At 43.3% G+C, this 17415-nt stretch overlaps 4 protein-coding genes and 1 non-coding gene across 7 annotated transcripts; 2 read left to right on the forward strand and 3 right to left on the reverse strand.

The window, feature by feature from the left end:
• Positions 1–2337: 2337 nt before the first annotated feature.
• LOC117652904 lies at positions 2338–2501 on the reverse strand. Its single transcript, XR_004588190.1, has one exon. It is a non-coding gene; the product is annotated as a U1 spliceosomal RNA (small nuclear RNA).
• Positions 2502–2790: 289 nt separating this feature from the next.
• Positions 2791–8003, reverse strand: LOC117652355 (prolyl endopeptidase). Of its 2 annotated transcripts, XM_034397207.1 has the most exons (17): positions 7858–7956; positions 7291–7342; positions 7108–7206; positions 6807–7030; positions 6551–6738; positions 6375–6457; positions 6144–6286; positions 5891–6056; positions 5607–5807; positions 5305–5490; positions 5108–5221; positions 4881–5029; positions 4582–4794; positions 4322–4472; positions 4119–4229; positions 3974–4042; positions 2791–3849 (listed from the first exon to the last, which is right to left on the reverse strand). In XM_034397207.1, the coding sequence occupies exons 3-17, from the start codon at positions 7171–7173 to the stop codon at positions 3784–3786; spliced, it is 2130 nt and encodes a 709-aa protein (XP_034253098.1). In that variant the 5' UTR covers positions 7174–7206; positions 7291–7342; positions 7858–7956; the 3' UTR covers positions 2791–3783. The 2 variants fall into 2 exon arrangements, with proteins under 2 accessions (XP_034253098.1, XP_034253097.1); XM_034397206.1 differs by lacking the exon at positions 7291–7342 and having other exon boundaries at positions 7858–8003.
• Positions 8004–8223: 220 nt separating this feature from the next.
• On the forward strand, positions 8224–10095 carry LOC117652356 (proteasome subunit alpha type-6-like). The gene is made up of 7 exons (XM_034397208.1): positions 8224–8363; positions 8816–8910; positions 9030–9111; positions 9198–9353; positions 9508–9686; positions 9774–9868; positions 9943–10095. Exons 1-7 carry the CDS (start codon positions 8288–8290, stop codon positions 9998–10000), a joined length of 741 nt encoding a protein of 246 aa, XP_034253099.1. The 5' UTR covers positions 8224–8287; the 3' UTR covers positions 10001–10095.
• A 315-nt stretch (positions 10096–10410) lies between these two features.
• LOC117652357 (probable small nuclear ribonucleoprotein Sm D2) lies at positions 10411–11620 on the reverse strand. Its single transcript, XM_034397209.1, has 4 exons — positions 11457–11620; positions 10971–11088; positions 10753–10887; positions 10411–10679 (listed from the first exon to the last, which is right to left on the reverse strand). The coding sequence occupies exons 1-4, from the start codon at positions 11459–11461 to the stop codon at positions 10575–10577; spliced, it is 363 nt and encodes a 120-aa protein (XP_034253100.1). The 5' UTR covers positions 11462–11620; the 3' UTR covers positions 10411–10574.
• Positions 11621–11844: 224 nt separating this feature from the next.
• LOC117652445 (altered inheritance of mitochondria protein 21) lies at positions 11845–16209 on the forward strand. 2 transcript variants are annotated; one of them, XM_034397380.1, is made up of 3 exons: positions 11845–11937; positions 12433–12496; positions 12631–16209. In XM_034397380.1, coding segments are annotated over exons 2-3 (3246 nt in total). In that variant the 5' UTR covers positions 11845–11937; positions 12433–12494; the 3' UTR covers positions 15875–16209. The 2 variants fall into 2 exon arrangements, with proteins under 2 accessions (XP_034253271.1, XP_034253272.1); XM_034397381.1 differs by lacking the exon at positions 11845–11937 and adding an exon at positions 12020–12087.
• Positions 16210–17415: the final 1206 nt, after the last annotated feature.

The raw sequence follows: 17415 nt of genomic DNA on the forward strand, positions 1-17415 counted from the left end.
TGTCATTTTTAAAGGGGCGGGGTGGCCCGTCCGCGGCTTTGACGCTTGACTCGTTCTATTGACCCCGCTCTACCCGTCCCGAGGGGACCGCAGAACACCGGCACGCTGGCAGCCGCGCCCTGCCCGGGTCACCACGCTGAGGTTAGGTTATGTGAGGTTAGGGTGTCCAGTGTGGAGGTGCCCCAGGGACGCGAAGGGAGGGGTTGTCCTGCCCTTGCCCAGGCGTCGTTCCTGACGGCGCATTGTTCGTGTTGTGACTGCTGCCTTTGTTGGCGTTGCAGCGAACAGCCGGCCGGGGCCGTTTGAGGTCCACAATACCGGGAAAAGACGCGCTAGCGCGCAGCTCGCACCCTGCTGTGCCGTGCCGTGCCGAGCCGGGCCGCCCGCACTAAAAGGACAAGATAAATTACAATAAAGCGTCCCATTTGACTTCCCTCGCATCCCACACACCCTCCGACTCTCCGATCCGCTCGCTTGCCTTGCCTCGCTTGCCCCCGTGCCGGCATACCGTCCGAATCCCCGCCGTGCTCACAAAGCTCTATTGGGGCTTTTACATGAGTCATTGGTTGCGGATTTGCGGTTTGGTCCAAACCGGCGACCCCAACCCGCGCGGGGTGAAGCGCGAAGCGGCCGGGTGGCTGCGATTTGAATTCGCGGCCCGACAGATGTACCCGCATGTGGCGAAGGACTGCCGCCTTCAGGTCAGGTGGGGGAGGACAACCTTAGGGCCTCTTCTCGGTCTCGTCAAGGATTTCCGTCGAACTTCCCCACGGCGGCAGCGAGGACACCCGCTCGGCCAGGGACGCACGGCACGACCGCGGGGTGCTTGTAGGAGGCGCGTGGACAATGGATTTGGTCGTGACGAATACGCGCCGCGCGTTGGATCCAACGATCCGACGAGAGGACGCCCGCTACACTATAAATTTGGCCACCGGGAGGCGTCGCTAACACGCCGCGAACGTGGCCAACGTGAGAAAGTGTCAACACACGCCGCCGCGCTGCCGTGCCGCCCCTGGACGCGCCTACACTCTAAACGCAGCGCCATTTTTCAAAGCCCAGATGCCGACGGCCGATAAGCGTCCGGGGGAAAGATTTGCACGCACGGTTCCGAACAAAATCTCCGAATTCGAACAGTCCGTGCCAATTCCTGTGCGGGCCCTCGATCGAATGATGTTTTTTAAAAGCTCAAACAACATTTTTTTTACTTTTTTATTTTTTGCAGTGGGACTCCTTACAGATGCAGCGGCGGTCGGGTCGTCTCTGCGAGTGGGCATATTGTTGTCTGATTAGAAGGAACTTCTGCCAGCCAGACAAGGGGGTGCAGTGTTCAGGGGGGAGGGAAAGAGTTGGCAGAGGGAGGCCAGGCCTGTGGCCAGGACGACGTGACATCACCAGAAGGGCCAGAAGCCACGTGGCGGCTATGCTCTGTCTCGCTCGCACTCGCCTCCAAATAGTAAAACTGCCATAACTGACACTTTACAGTGGTGTGTGCATTTGGCCCGCGGTTCGTTGCCGGCCGTGCCCTGCCCCGCATGGCCTGTGGTGGTGCCTGTGGGAAAAGTGTCCCTGTCCGGGTTCAGGTCGGCGGATGACACATCGCGGCTCCGACAGGACACGGTGCCCGCATTACCGCGACCTCCGACCCGCGCTGAACCCTGAACCCCGACCGGGAGGTCCGGTCCTGCTTAGTTAGGGTTGGTTGACGCCGCACGGCCTTGAAAAATGACTCTTTGATGCCGGTTGCCTAATCATTGGCTCCTCTTTCACGATCCCTCCTCCAGAATCGGCCACCCACGGCCGTGTACGCGGACTTTGGCTTTACTCGGGAAACTTTCCCGCCCTAATGACCCTCGCGAATCGGAGGCAAGGCCGAGGCAAGGCCACCCGTTCATTGGCGATGCTCTTGTTTCTGGAAGGTTGGCTCGGGCAGCCTGAAGGCTGGCCTACTTGGCCAAGGCCGCGGCGAGGGTCTGCCCAAGGCCATCGCGCACTGTCTCGGCTCGCAAGGCATGGCGCTTCCGCGAAGTGAGTGTCCTTGGTCCTTCGACGACTGTGCGAGGTGTCCGCAGGGACGCTGACAGCACCACTGTTCTTGCACTATTATTGTCTCGGCCTCGCACCGGGCGCGTCAGGCGCGTGCCTGCGCGTGCCTCGCCTTCCCAGTGTAGGCCGATTCCGAACCGAAGGAGGGTTCGTTGCTCTGTCTCCCTCCGGAGGCCCCATGAGTGCGAGAGAGACGGGCAGAGCAGCCACGCGCCCGCCGCGGAGGTAGGCAGCCCATCCAGCACCGGTGAGGCGTTCGAGACTTCCCGCGCCCCTGCTTTGCAGTGCGATCATTCCGAAATAGCGCAAACGCAGTCCCGACTTTCAAAAATTGCGTGCCCGAGGCGCCCTCATTAGGGATGCTCGCAAGGGTCAAATCGTCCGAGGTGCAATGGAATGGACAAGCCTCGCCCTGGACGCAGGGGACTCCTAACGTCAAAGACGTGACCGGTGGGTGCAGCTAGGTGCTGCTAGCACAAAGCGCCACCCCTGCGGGAGAACATCGAAACTCGTGGAGGGTCGCCTCCGAGGGTTCGAAGCTTCGAGGCTCAACAGGTTGCTGCCCGGGAGACAGTCCCAGCCCTTGCTTTGCTAGTTCCTGAAATAGCCAACAGGGAGCGGCACCTCCCGGAGACGCGTCGTTTACCCAGCGCGAATCCCATGATTCTTGTCAATTTTTGGTTGATCACACGCAATTGCATTGCAAAGTGTATGGATAAAACGGAATACTAAAGGCAACATTTCAAGTCATTTGTGCTATTTATGATTTATTTTAGTTTAAAAACGGCCCTTCTGTCACAACATACAATTGCCACTGCAGAAAATACAAACAGTCTGGAGTAAGCGGTCTTAAATACCATGCATTCATATTTGTCTTGCTCTGTGGTAAAATGTGCCAGTGAAGGGAAAACAATTAGTGACACCAACTATCAGTCCAGCATGCTGAGTGATTACAATAAATGCTTCACTAAATATCCTCAAGTTAAATGATAAGAAAACTCAACTCAGCTCATCCTGTAAGGCTTTGAAGAGAGACCCTGCATAGAATACAATGAAACTTCACTAGCCTAGTAGGACAACTTAAACATACCTTCATCGGACTAACTGAGCAGCAATGCATCTTTGAAATAATAAGAACACTGTACAATACCACTGAATGTTTGCTGCTGTAAGTATCAGTGAGCAAATATTGTACATGATGGCACCAATATGACTTAAATTGTTTTGTAAAATACACTCCAACATACATTCAACTATCTGACACAATATATGAGGAGATTCCTACAGTTTCTTATCACAGAAAATTACTTTGAGGTAATATGTAAAATTATTAAAAATAGTACACATAAATGTGCGAGTATTCCAGGAGTATTCAAGGCATCAGTAGCATTCATTTACAACCTTTCTAGCAAAATCCCAAACATAACTTGACTGAAGGTATTTTAAGCACACATGTGCACCACAGACATGTGCTGACATCAAACCGTTAAATCTCATGAGAGCTCTTCTGAAAGAACAAGAACCAAATGCGCCATTGCAGAAGCCACCAACATGATAACAAGCAGAATTAATATTACAAGTTGTTAAAGAAAAATATATTGAACAGACTTCATTAAATATTGTGCAGTAACTTTTGAAGTTGTTTCAATAGGCCAGATCTCCTGCTTTCTCATTCATTCACAATACACAATACTTTTTAATAGAAGGAAAGGCAGCAGGAAAAATTTGAAGAAAATTTTACTAATCAATGTAAGTTAAATCCAAGGTTTTCACCAAGAAGCTGAGAATATCTGCACATTCGTCGATCTGGAGCGAGACAGAAAGGGAAAGCAAATTTGTTACATGTTCAGAAAATTTCATTGCAATTAAAATAATTAAAACCAATAATATTAGGGTTTAGTTTTAAATCAATAACTTTGCATGTGCTTACCACTTTAGCAGTAGGCTTGCCATGTCCATGACCAGATTTGGTATCAACATAAATAAGAAGTGGGTTGGTCTTAGAGAGAAAAAGAAAAGGATAAAAATCAATAAGACAAAACAATAAACATGTGTGCAAATCAAAAATTACTTACTTGCTTATCTGAAGTGCCAACAGTGTGCTGGAGCTCCGCAATGTATTTCAAGGAATGAAGAGGAACCACTCTATCATCATGATCAGCAGTAAAGACAAGAATGGCTGGGTACTAAACAGAAACATAAAAAGACTCAGTCTACAATATATTTTTTATTTTGAAGTGATTTATTTCAGATGAGCACAAGCATAAAAATTTCATACCTGAACATCATTACGCTCTGGAACTTTGATGTTGTGAAGAGGTGATATACCCTTCAGATTAATGAAATGCTCCTTTTCCTCTGGACTGCCATAGTCAGACACCCAGCAGTAACCAATGGTGAATTTGTGGAACCTTAGCAAATCCATAACACTGGTACCAAAAAAAGAAAAAGGTAATGAAGAAATGGAGTTACAATTTGGTTTCAAAATGTATGACAGGAATATTGAGACTGAAAATGAAAAGAAGCAACAAAACTTACCCAGCTTGGCAGATGACTGCTCCAAAAAGATCAGGTCTCTGGTTGCTGCAGGCACCGACAGTCATGCCACCATTAGATCCACCCTGGATAGCTAACTTGCCTTGACATGTGTACTTCTGCTCAATAAGGTATTCAGCAGCTGCAGCCATATCATCAAAAGAGTTCTGCTTGTTAAGCAGTCTGCCTCCATTATGCCACTTCTCACCATACTCCCTGAATAAAAAAATTTAGACAATAAAATAAACACAGGGTATTGTTTTTATAAGAAAGCTACATAGGCCCATAACTTCTGACATTACCCTCCTCCGCGAATGTTCGGAATAGCTAGAATCCCACCAAGATGACGTATGAAAATCAGACGGGTGACACTAAAAGTAGGCTGAAGACTTATATTAAAACCTCCATATCCATAAACAAGGCAAGGATTCTTGCCATCTTTCACCATATCCTAAAACATAAAGTAAGATACCATGAAAGAGAATAGGGAATAAGTGTTAAAAATACATGGTGGCAGTGGAACACCTACCTTTTTATGTACAATAAACATGGGTACCTTGGTACCATCTTTGCTAGGGTAAAATACTTGAGTAGTTTCAAATTGGTTCAGATCAAAGTTTTCAACCTTGATGTCTCTGAAAACCTTGCAACACAATTTTGATTAGAAGAAGGCAGAAGATTCAAAATAGGTAATTTGGGGTATTGCAAATAAGGACATCAATATACCTTGGGTTCAATCGTGGGTAAGGTAAGATCAACATGATAAATGATACCCGGAGTGAGGAAGCTTGTGAACTGGTAAAATATTTCAGTTTGATCCTTCTGTCCAGAGAAGCCCACCACAGATCCAACCTCCAATGGGAATGTCTTAAGATGTGCACCGGATTTAAGATCATGAAGTTGAAGTACACTCTGCAATTATAAATGAAAAGCAAGAAGTGTTACATTATTATAATATAAAATTACTGACAAAGACAAAGGAACATGAAGCAATTGAAATCAGTAAATGGAATTTAAAAACAACAGACCTTCACATCATGAATGTAGCACAAGACCAGTTTATCATGAGCCACAGACACTGACCAGGACAGAACATCTTTTTCATGTTCAGGTACAAGTGTTTCCCATTTATCTTGAGAGTAATCATCAATGTTAATCTTGACAAGATGGTAGTTTTGAGCTCCTTTGTTGGTGTGGAAAATGAAGTTTCTCCCCTCATTGGTGACATACTACAAACAAAGAATCTATATAAGGCACTGTTTAAGCAGAAAAAAATAGAGAAAATTTAAACACAACAATTGGCTTAACTAACATCATAGTCCGAATCCAATTCATTGACTATTTGGATAAGTGGCAGTTTTCCTGTAATTTGACCTCCTGGAAGAGCTTCAAGATCACAAATAAACACCATGTTGTCCCTGCAGTCTTTCATGGTGGTCACAATCAAATAGCGTTGGCAGTCACTCAGCTCAGCACCACTAAAAAGAAGGACATTTCCTGGAGTCAATTGACATGATCATCGTGATAAAGGAAAATGGGATATAAAATATAAATAAGAATCTTACATTCTCCAGAGTGGATTTTCAGGGAACTCAACAACCAATATGTCTTCAGTTTGGGGAGTACCAATCTTGTGATAGTAGAGCTTGTGATTTATACTACCCTCAGTCTCGCATCCATCAAACCTACCATGTTGATCAGGGTAACACTGGAAAAGGAAATGAAAAGGAAAGAAGAGATACATGATATGACAGAGTAATATAAAGGTAGAAAAATTGATTCTTCAGGCCTCTTACCCCATAGAAAATTCCTTCATTGTCTGGAGACCATGCTAGGGAAGAATACTTGACCTTTTCGAGTTTCTCTGGGTAATCTTTGCCTAAAATTGTGACAACATATACAAGCACAGAAATATATTAATATAAAGAAAAAAAACTGTAAATTTTTGGAGGAAGAAACAAACTATACAGACCAGTCTCCACATTTTTGAAATGAACAGTATTCCAGTCAGATCCACTGTGACTTAGGCCATAGGCGAATTTCTCTCCGTTTTTAGTGAACTTAGATGTTGACAAGGCTACAGTTCCATCATCAGACAGCAGGTTTGGATCCAGAAATACACGAGGCTCAGACTCAAGGGTATCTTGAATGTACAGCACACTGGAACAGCAATCACCACAATTAAAGCAATCATCCTCTCAGAGTCTTAATGGATTGTATTATTGTACCTTTGATTTTGAAGACCAGTATTCATGCTGAAGTGGTAACGGTTGCCCCTCTTGTAAGGACAAGTGTATTTTGGAAAATCCCAGAGCTTGGTCAGCCGAGAGTGAAGATTTCCCCGGGATGGACACGAATCAATGAAGGGCCTTGATATAGCATTTTGAGCATCCACAAATGCTTTAGTTTCTTCAGCATCTGGATCCTCCATCCAACGGAATGGATCAGCAACCTGAACATGAGAAAAAAACATTAGTTTCAATATGGCAGACATAACACAGATGAGAAGCATTGCTTCAGAAAATCTACCTTAACACCATGGCATTCCTCAATAACAGTTTCATCACGCCTTGCTGAAGGATACTTGAGTTTCATGGTGAAGGCCTGGGAGTTACAGCCGGGAGCAAACTAGAATAAATACAAGAAATATAATTAGTTGCCAGGGAAATTTAACCACTTTTCAAAACAAGATCTTTGAAATATCCCCCATACCTTATTAAAATTTCTCAAATGAGGATAGTTAAGTCCTTTCTTTGGGAACACTCTGCAATTATTCAACAAATGGCTTCTCTCACAAGTCAATTTAACTGGCATCAAGAACCGCATTCGTAAAACAGATGAATACAGTAACACTGGACTCATGTTCAAGTCAGCTTTGCAGAATTGTCAGGAAAGGCAGCCTCAGCTATAGCCGTCAGATTTCGTTATCTTGTCGTTAATTAAACAGAGGTACATGTCAGTGAAGTAGAACAGCCATTGAGAAGACATGTTGGTCCAGGTTAGTCTAAATGAGTTGAGTCTAGGGTCCGTGTTGCCGCCACTAGTGCTCCATTTTCAGGAAATAGGTGAGTGCAATGAATGACAACTCTGAATCATGTCAATTCATGCTCGTGGTAGGAAAACGTTGCCGTAAAAATTTCTACCCAATAACCGGTGACATAAGTCTATTAATAACCAAGCTACACTCTTCCCTCACAGAACGAAATTACTTCAATAATGAACAAGATGCATGTACTGTAGGAGGGGAATAGGAGGATGACGCTACCTCTATAAACTTACCAAGAGTTTCAGCGAAGATAATGAATAATTGAAACGTAAACAAGGAATGAGGTCTCTAACCTTTCCGTGCAATGAATGCAAGTTGTACTGCAATGTGGATCTGTGACTTCTAGTGATGCCAGCGCATTATATGACAAATTTATATGCCAAAACAGGCAATTTTTAGTTTGGTTTCCCTGGTGCATTTCCGTGATTTGGACCAAAATCGATGGTAAATTTGAAAAAATTCAATTTAAATGTTTAATTACTTTCAAATAAAATTCACCTCATCAAGTGAAATCACGAGAATGTCTACAGCAATTTCTCTTAGCGTGTTCTGTCAAGCTAGCACATTGCGATTGGGAGGTGGGGGTGTGGAGGGTGGAGGGTGGGGGTGAAGGAAGGAGTGAGGTTGGAGTTTGTCGCCGATTCGCGTCAAAACTCATCCGAGATGTCCCGTGGAAGCAGCGCCGGTTTTGACCGGCACATTACTATTTTCTCTCCTGAAGGGCGGCTTTATCAAGTCGGTGAGTGCAGATTATTTCCTCGCTTTAGTTTCTGAATTCTTAAGGATTTTCTCATTTTATGCATTGTTGATACTGGGCCTGTCGGCTCTGCCATTGACTAAGCATATTTTCACTCTTTCTTCCCAACGAAATTACATGTTTTCATTGTACACTTTTAGTGACCGATTGTCTTGTCTGGCATGTTGTCCTGCTTCTTAACTTTTAAGTAATGGAAATTACTCTAAGAGCCGTCCTGGTGACTGTAATTGAAATGTAAGGTTATGTCATCTTTTCGTTAGTATCATCACTCGTCAGTTTTCCTTGTAAGGCAATGGTATCTTGAATGTCACCTCTTTAATGGGATAAACGAAGTGTTTACTCGCCCTGCGAGCTTTGCCTCACACCCCCTCATTCAATGTTTGACGCTACGCGATGTGCACTGTCACTTAGATCTGACATGCTTTTCCTTTCAGAATATGCCTTCAAAGCCATCAATCAAGGTGGTTTGACATCCGTTGCACTGAAAGGAGTGGACACCGCAGTTGTAGCAACCCAGAAGAAAGTCCCTGTATGTACCTGCTAGTCATTTTTCTTGATTTACACTTTAAAATGTTTACTCGCTGGTCAGTCTAGCGTGAGTCTATCTGCATTACAAGTAATTCATGATTGCCCTTTTTTCCTCATCAGGACAAGTTGTTGGATCCCAAAACTGTCACTCACTTGTACAAGCTGACAGATAGCATTGGCTGTGTTATGACTGGTCTCATTGGTAAGTTCTTGTTTTTTCAGTTTCATGGTCTTAATCACAACACTAGCTCTTTGTTCTGCTTACCTAAACTTTTTGTATGGTTACAGCTGATAGCAAGTCTCAAGTGCAGCGCGCCCGGTATGAGGCCGCCAACTGGAAGTACACAAATGGCTATGACATGCCTGTAGACGTTCTCTGCAGACGCATTGCTGATATCTCTCAAGTTTATACTCAAAATGCTGAGATGAGACCACTTGGCTGCAGTGAGTATTTCATTCTTTTGTCAATTTTACTTATAATTCCAGCTCCTTTATTAAAGAAAGAATTCAGGCCTTATGGAAGATAGCTAGCTTTCTCATTTTTCTCATATGGAAAGAGAGGTATGATTTTCATTTGACCGTTTTTATTTCATTTCAGGCATGGTACTTATTGCTTATGATGAGCAAAATGGTCCGTGTGTGTACAAAGCTGATCCGGCAGGTTATTTCTGTGCTTATCGTGCAGTCAGTGTTGGTGCTAAGCAGACTGAAGCTAATTCTTTCTTGGAAAAGAAATTCAAGAAAAAGTCACAGTATACTCATGATGAAGCTATTCAGGTATTAACATTCTTCCCTCAATTAATCTGTTCATTTTGTGGTGCTTTTATTATACTTTAATGTCCTAATGTGTCTTTTGCTGTATAGATGGCCATTTCATGTCTGTCATCTGTCCTGTCCGTTGACTTCAAACCAACAGAGATAGAAGTCGGTGTTGTTTCCAAGGAGGATCCAAAGTTTGTGTGAGTATCTCTTAAAATGAATACATGTCTCTTTCAATTCAGATGATCTTATGGAAAAATGTTCTTGTTTCCAGTATTCTGTCCGAAGAGGAGATTGACAAACACCTCACAGCTATTGCTGAAAAAGAGTAATCATCCAACCTCAAATTGCTTAAGTTTTACTTTATCCCATGCTATTTTTACACAACTGTATACAGTTGCTAATAAACAACTTTTGTGAGACTTTAGATGCTTATTCATTCCCCTGCAAGACAAATCCAATCAACTTCCAAAAAATTCTCTAGCAGTCAAAAAAAAAAATAAAAAATTTCCAAGATTTAAGGAAGTAAAGCAGTTCTACTTTTGTTACAAATGCATTACTCATTCAAGACTGCTCGAATGGCCCAGCCCCAAACTTGACTTTCCAATTTCATAGAATGTTGTTCAGGTTTACAACTTACAGAGCATCAAAAGGTCAAAAATTTTAAGTATTGTTCCCTCATACTTCCCGAGAAGGGCCTCAGGGGGTTCAATGGAAGCAATAACACAATAGAAAACACATCTCATGATCTTATCTTAAATATAATTGGATGACTGACTGAAGAAAGAGACCACAACTTAAAATTAAAGCTTACATTTATACAAAATGCATAATCCACGTAGAAACAGAATGAAAACAGTTGGGTGGGGAATGAAAATTCAAGAATATTGGTAGAATGACAAGAAATTATTTTCCAGCATTGGCTGCCAATGGATTTCGTAATACTAAGATGACAGAGTCTCCTCGCAGGAACATCTTTGATATGAAACGATCCTTGTTGACAGGCTTGCCCTGTTAAGAAAATAACATAAAGAAAATATGTTCAAAAGTAGGACTAAAAGTTGACGACGAAGAAAGATCTTACCTTTTTCTTTCCTTTCCCTGCCCTAGGTTGCTCCGTCCACATTTCTTTTACATTTTCCAAAACCATATTACAATGGCGATCAAAGGCTTTAACTCTTCCCAATAGTTTTTTATTGTTACGACAGTTGATAAGAACCTGAATCAGAAACCAAGGAAATAAGAAAAGTTACTAAAGAGTCTTCATTTAACTCAAATAAAACTTGCAGTTAAACAGCCCACCTGAGTATTATTTTTCACAGATTGAGTGAGCACGGAAAGTGGCCCGGTGTTAAATTCTTCTTCTTCAAGCCTAGCCAGCTCCTCCGGGGTCATTTCAGATTTGGGTTTGGAAACGGACCTGTCAAATGCAAGAAAAGAATTTAGCGTTAGATATCTAGGTAAAAGTCAAACCTTAGCACAATACAATGAAAATTAAACGTAAAGCTACATGAAACCAGGCATTCTTGTATGAACTACCCTGGATAAAGCAGTATATTATGGGATGTGACTAAGGGACAAGGGCAAACTGCTGATTCGCAGGTCTTGGAAAATTTAAAGTGGAACAGAAAATAAAAATAATAACCCTTTACATCAAGTTTCGGAGATTTTTCACTGCCTAATACAAACATGCCGCCAAGGCGGAGAGGTTAGGCTTCCATAACGCTATGTTGATATGTGCGTCATTGAGTGCGGAAACTTTTCCGAATTTTAGGATTGAGTACTTACGCCATTACGCTTTGAGTGATCCTTCAGGCAAATCAATAAAACTTGCGAGAACTTAGATAATCGGCAATTCCTGTCGCTAGTTTCCAGTTTACGTTAAGAAAATGCCGGATTCTTCTTCTTTTCTTTCTCTTTTTGATTGTTGTTGTTGATGCGTCGATGGCTTGAGAGCAGCGACTCCCTCCAGCCAGGGTGTGGCTTCACACGTTCCTCAATACCAACTCAACAACTATTTAAATATTTTGTGTTTTGCTAGCTGTGCTAAGCCGTACCATGAACCATAGAATAATATTTAAAAGACAAAAAAATACATTAGCTTTGACGAATTTTTTGCGATGGAATCACGCTTTTTCACAGAATCCCACTTTGTCAAATATCTAGAGGTTGGTGCTGTTGTGATGCGTTAGCTGCAGCTGCAGCTGCAGACTGCAGCGACTTTCTGCTTGTTGCTTTGTTGCTCTCGCGTTGGCTTTCGCGTTTTCAGGTCAGTTCAATATTTTGTTTTCTAAACATGTTGGTTTTCATCCTTTAACTTTTGGCTGACATCTTTTAATTTGTTGTCAACTTTGAAGTGTATGGCCCACATTGAAGTGTTGTTTTCGTCACTCTGGGTGCATGGATTATGTGTGTCAAGGTGGGGAATGTATTTCAAATTCTTAATGAAGAAGGGAGAAGGATCCTCTGGGCATGAAAAAGACACTTAAAAGCCCTTCTTAAACTTAATAGACCTAATAGACTCTTTGTCTGCTAATCAAGGTCATTAGTCTCCCATCAAAATAAACAAACAATGTCTTTTGCCTTGAGAACCACAAGTCTAAGGTCCACTTGACCTGTTGAGTTACCGTGATATTCCTATAGGATCTCTTTATTGTAATTACTCATGAAAGGAAAACATCCTTTTTTAAAAATATAGATGATTTCTTGATTTTAATTGAATGTTTTAACAGTTTGTGAAATGTTGGCTTCTTTTTATTTCCAGATTGCGTTGTTCAAGAATGTTTTACTCTGCCAGGTAGCTGCTCAAAGAACTTCTAAGTTTGGATGTAAGTAAACCTCTTTTATGTCTTAGATTTTAACTGGTCTTTTTTTCTAATGAACATTGTCTGTGATATATCACAAGCATCAAAACTATGTAAACTTGATGTATGTAACTGATGTATGGTTTTGTCTTTTGCAGGAGAAGTAAATGTCAAAGTATGGCTAACTTTTGCACTTGGTGTTCCAATCATGGATTCTCAATAATATACAACTATAAGCACAAACTGATCTGCAAATATTTTAGATGCACTTGTTCTAAGTGTGAAGGTACCATTACATATCTAAGAAATGTCGCAATCCAAAGAGTATCTCAACAAAAGCAAGCTGCAGAAAGAGAAAAATTTGCTAAACGGCAAAGAGAAATTGAACGACAGAAAACTGCAAAAAGGAAAAAGGATGCTAAACAACAGAACTTTCCTGCAAATCAAAATGCCGTGGAGAAGAAACGAATTTCTCGAAATGAAAAAAGCAGCTGGCAAAATAGTTCTGTCCGAACACAGTCAATCCCATCAACTTCCAGAGACCAATCTTCCCCACCTTACTGCAAGTTTTGCAGGAATCACGGCCTATCATATTACTTCATTGGGCAGCATTACAAATGCTGTAAATATTGGACCTGTTCCTGTCGCAAATGTCAAGATATCCGAGGCCCAGCAAAGTCTCGTGCAACCAAGGCTGCAGAGGGTTCTAAAAAGCGCAGTCGTAAAGAACGTAGTGAAAGTCCTGAAGGTTCTTCAAAACGCCTTTGTGTTGAAAATGTAGATCAGCCTTTACCCAACTGTCCATTGTGTCTTAACCATGGCTTTAGTTTCCCTTTGAAGGCACATCATATCAGCGTCTGCTTGCATAAAAACTGTTCATGTGATCCATGCCGTGATGAGCGGAAAAGCATGAAAGAGAAAGTTACACAAGTAGAAGAGAAAGAGGATAACAAATCAGAAGAAAGAGAAAATAATAAATCTGAAGGGAAAGAGAATATTAAATCTGAAGATAAGGAGAGTAATAAATTTAAAGATAAAGAAAATATTAAATCTCTAGAAGAAAAAAATCATAAATCTGATGATAAAGAAAATATCAAATCTACTGAACAAAAAAATTGTAAATCTGAAGATCAAGAAAACATCAAATCCACAGAAGAAAAGAATAATAAATCTGATGATAGGGAAAATATCAAATCTACTGAACAAAAAACTAATAAATCTGAAGATCAAGAAAATATCAAATCTACTGAAGAACAAAATATTAAATCTGAAGATAAAGAGAAGAATAGTATTGCAGTCAATTCTGTACACTCTGTGACTGCTCCAACTGCACCAACTGACATGAGGAAACCGTGTGCTGTGGTAGCACCAAAACCTAGGCTGTGTACTGCATCTTTTAGTTCCTCATCTTCATCTAAAGCTTATAACTACCAAGAAAATAAAGATGAAAATTTACCAAAGAAGAATGTAGACGTGCAAACTCTTAGTACCGCCGACTCCACAGCACCAGAAGGAAACTTAGGAGCTGAAAAAACTGCAAGCCCAGAAGAAGGGACTGCAGAGAAGAATAAATCAGAAAACATAGCTGATGCACGCAGTAAGAGTCCAGAAGTAAATGAGGATCAAAGAATCAATAACTCTCCTCTGCATGAAGAAGAGACAACTTCAGAAGGGGGTGCACCAGAGCTCATACCTGATGTCGAAAGTGAGCTTGCAGAAGTAAGTGAGATCCGATTAAGTCAAGGAACTAGCAACTCATCTGTGTATTCTGAGACTGTTGGGATGCCAGAGATTTTGGATGAAGAATACCACACGGTATCTGAAATCTCTGAGTCATCTAACGATGAGGGAAGCAACTTGAGTGCAGATGGTGAGGAAACAAGTACCAAAGTTACTGAGGCAATGGGAATGATGAGTAATGAGGGCGGTGATATGGTCATAGAGCCCAACATTGTTTCCCAGGCCAGTAATACTCTATCCGTTAAAAATAGTGCCCAAGACTCCTCATGTCCTGACAAATGCAAAGACCATGTGGAAGACCAAGTGGTTGAAGAAGAACCGAGCAAAAGTGATTCAATTGTAAGCAATATTGGAAAGGTTGGTGAAGGCTCTGAAGAGGAATCTAACGGCAGTCAAGCTATTATTTCTAAATCAACGGAGGACCTTTCAAACAACAGCCTTGAGTCTGAAGCAACACCAATACCATTCGCTGAAACAGGCCTTTCTGATCCAAGGCCAGAAATGGCTATTGAAGGAGATTCGACATCCATGGAAGCAAGGAAAGGCTATGACAGGGATAGCTGCAATGAAGGAACCAATGCCATCGAAACTACTCCATGTGTACCAATGAGTCCAACTCACAGTGCACCTCGACATATTTCCAACGAAGATAATATGTCGAGTAAGCTTTTCTCTGAAGTGTCTGAAATAAATGGCAGTTCTAATGTGGCTAGGGATACCAATTCACTGAGCTTTAACAGTTTAGAAAATAAAGACTGCGAGGAAAAAGCAGGTTACCAGGAATCCTGTTCACATCAAGAAACCACTATGGATGCATCAAAAAATTCGACTTTGACATCGTGTCCTGAGAAGAAAGCTCCTGATGACATGGCCGATTTGATGGCAAAACTGGCTACTTTGGGAAAAAACTTGCAGAGTGCTTTGCCTCTTTCCCGATCTCTCAGCGTTCCCGCAAGTTTAGAGAGATCCCTGTTTGATGAAAGTCAGCCCTTTGATTTATCCTCTCATCTCCAGAAGAGCTTGTCCAATTCCCGTCATCAAGGAACACCTTCAAACACAATTCAGCCCGGAAGTGAATTGGTTCAAGAAAATGGCTCAGAGGGAATACCTATTGTATCCACGCCTGCATGTGCCGAAATGCGCCCGGAAAAGCCAAAAGAAACACCCCAAGAAGGTGCTGAGTCTCTCGAAAATCTTACTGAAAACGTTCAAGAAAATCCAGAGTTTTATCAGAAGCCGAGAGAAAACTCCCAAGAAGATCCAGATTTGTGCAGTAAGGAAACCGACAGCTCTGTTACTCCACCAGCACTTCATCTTGTGGAGGACGCAACTCTCCCTCAAGAAAGTACCAATGCTGAAGAGGTAACTATTTCTCCAGCAGAATTGCCCTCTGGAAATGTAGAGGTAAATTTACAGAAAGAATGTGATGGGTGTCACAAGGTCTTCTCTGCGTCAACTAATTTTAGAATTCATCAGTACCTTAAGCATGATGTGGACTGTGAGTCTAACCCTGGCACAATGTACCAGTGTAGAGAGTGTCCTTATGAAAATGAGAAAGAAATAGCTACTCTCGATCATGAGAGTAGTCACATGTCCCTTGTACCTTTGGACAGAATGCTAAAGTTATTTTGTGTCATTAGCAATGAGTATAAAAGAACTTAAACAAGCTAAGACTTTTAGTTCAATATGAAATTGAACCATTGTAAATCAAAGCAAAGACTTGCGTCTTATTTCAGTACAATAAACTGTGATTGATAGTTTATCAAAAAAGAACTGTTTTTCTAGATTATTACGTAATGTTTTGTCATTCTTTTATTAATGTTTTATATTATGCGACTATGCAATGGAATTATAAATATGTTAATTCAAATAAGTTTCTCAAACATGTGCCTTAATAAATAAGCCGTGTATTCTGTTTGATTATAAGGACTGATTACCATTTAATTATTTTTCAATTTGTTTGTAACAGTATGAAAATATAATTTTTGTACAAACAATATCTTTCTTGTCACCCTCCTTTAATTCCAAGCATTCTCCCCAGCAGTCTCCCCTCACCATCCGACAGTAGTCCAACCACCTTGAGTCCAAAACTCGCACTGAGGTGTCGGGGGAAAAGGGGGGGGGGGGGGCCTTCCCTGGCAGCAGCAGACCGATTCCAAAGATTCACTTCGCGGCTCGCTCTCTCTGTCACACTCGTTGCTTGCTGTGGGGGAGCGAGAGAAACAGGGCGACGGAACGCCCGGCAGCACACGTCGCCATGGGGCGCGCTGGGTGCGCATGTGTGGCAATAAAATTACACTTACACTGTGCTAGCCGAACGGCGCGTTCTCATTGGCCGCACCGGGCCACGCCTGACCAGGGTGGGGCGCCGCAGCAGAGTCTAGGCGCAGGTGTGCGCGGTCGGGTGGAGGAGGCTTGAACGCGTTAAGGTGACGGATAAGGCGAAGAAGAGTGAAGCTGCCGGCACAACCGCCTGCGACCGCGCGCACTGCAACGTGTTCCTCCACCAGGATCGTGGTAAGCAGGCGTCGAGCAGCCAGCAGCCACTGAATTCCGAAGACGTGTACTACACTGGAAACCAGAGTAATGGTACCCGATTTGCCTGGGAGCCTGGGTTGAGGGTAGGTCTCTTGTCGCCGAGGAGGCCCTCGCCCGCCCTCGCCAGCAGGTGCAGACGGCGCGGCTGAGTCTTCGCGCTGTCTCTCTCGCACTCAGGAGCCGTTGCGCTGGGGTGCGAGAGAGGCAGAGCGCCGGGGCACTGCTCGTTCGGAATCAGCCTTTCCGCAAAACAGGAATTTGCGCCGCGGTTTGCGGCCATCGCCGGCAAGTCAAGTGTGCCAATTGGGGCCTCAAAGGGAAGTCGATGCCTCAAGCGCCTCACGTGTGGCGTCTGTCACTGTGTGGCGCGATTCTGCAGCCCGGCGACGGGAAATTAGGAAATTAGTCGACGAGGCACAGTCGGAGGCAAGAGGCGCGACTCGCGCTGCGTTGGGCTGCTTAATTTTCGCATCCGCTTTGCATAATCGTCCTGCTTAGATGGCGCTGCTGGCCGCCCTGGTCGCCGTGCTCGTCGCCGTGCTCGTCGCGGGGGCCGTGGGCGTGGAGGGGCAACTGCCGTCCAACCCGTACTACGGCAACGGCCTGCTGTTTGGCGCCAAGAACCCGGCCAACCCGTTCGTGTACGCCAACACGGCCTCCTACGC

This window comes from Thrips palmi, unplaced genomic scaffold (genome assembly GCF_012932325.1).
Source record: "Thrips palmi isolate BJ-2018 unplaced genomic scaffold, TpBJ-2018v1 HiC_scaffold_7, whole genome shotgun sequence".
Lineage (NCBI taxonomy): Eukaryota > Metazoa > Arthropoda > Insecta > Thysanoptera > Thripidae > Thrips > Thrips palmi.

Excerpts from the sequence above, each read along its gene's own strand:
- LOC117652355 (XM_034397206.1), bottom strand. The coding sequence starts at position 7,173 with ATGAAACTCAAGTATCCTTCAGCAAGGCGTGATGAAACTGTTATTGAG. Across the intron at positions 6,458-6,550 it reads TTTCAAAAATGTGGAGACTG|GCAAAGATTACCCAGAGAAA; the intron begins GTCTGTATAGTT and ends TCACAATTTTAG. Across the intron at positions 5,491-5,606 it reads GCTACATTCATGATGTGAAG|AGTGTACTTCAACTTCATGA; the intron begins GTCTGTTGTTTT and ends TTATAATTGCAG.
- LOC117652356 (XM_034397208.1), top strand. The coding sequence starts at position 8,288 with ATGTCCCGTGGAAGCAGCGCCGGTTTTGACCGGCACATTACTATTTTC. Across the intron at positions 8,364-8,815 it reads AGGGCGGCTTTATCAAGTCG|AATATGCCTTCAAAGCCATC; the intron begins GTGAGTGCAGAT and ends TTTTCCTTTCAG. Across the intron at positions 9,869-9,942 it reads AAGGAGGATCCAAAGTTTGT|TATTCTGTCCGAAGAGGAGA; the intron begins GTGAGTATCTCT and ends TCTTGTTTCCAG.
- LOC117652357 (XM_034397209.1), bottom strand. Across the intron at positions 10,888-10,970 it reads CTGTGAAAAATAATACTCAG|GTTCTTATCAACTGTCGTAA; the intron begins GTGGGCTGTTTA and ends TTTCTGATTCAG. Across the intron at positions 10,680-10,752 it reads CAGGGAAAGGAAAGAAAAAG|GGCAAGCCTGTCAACAAGGA; the intron begins GTAAGATCTTTC and ends TTTTCTTAACAG.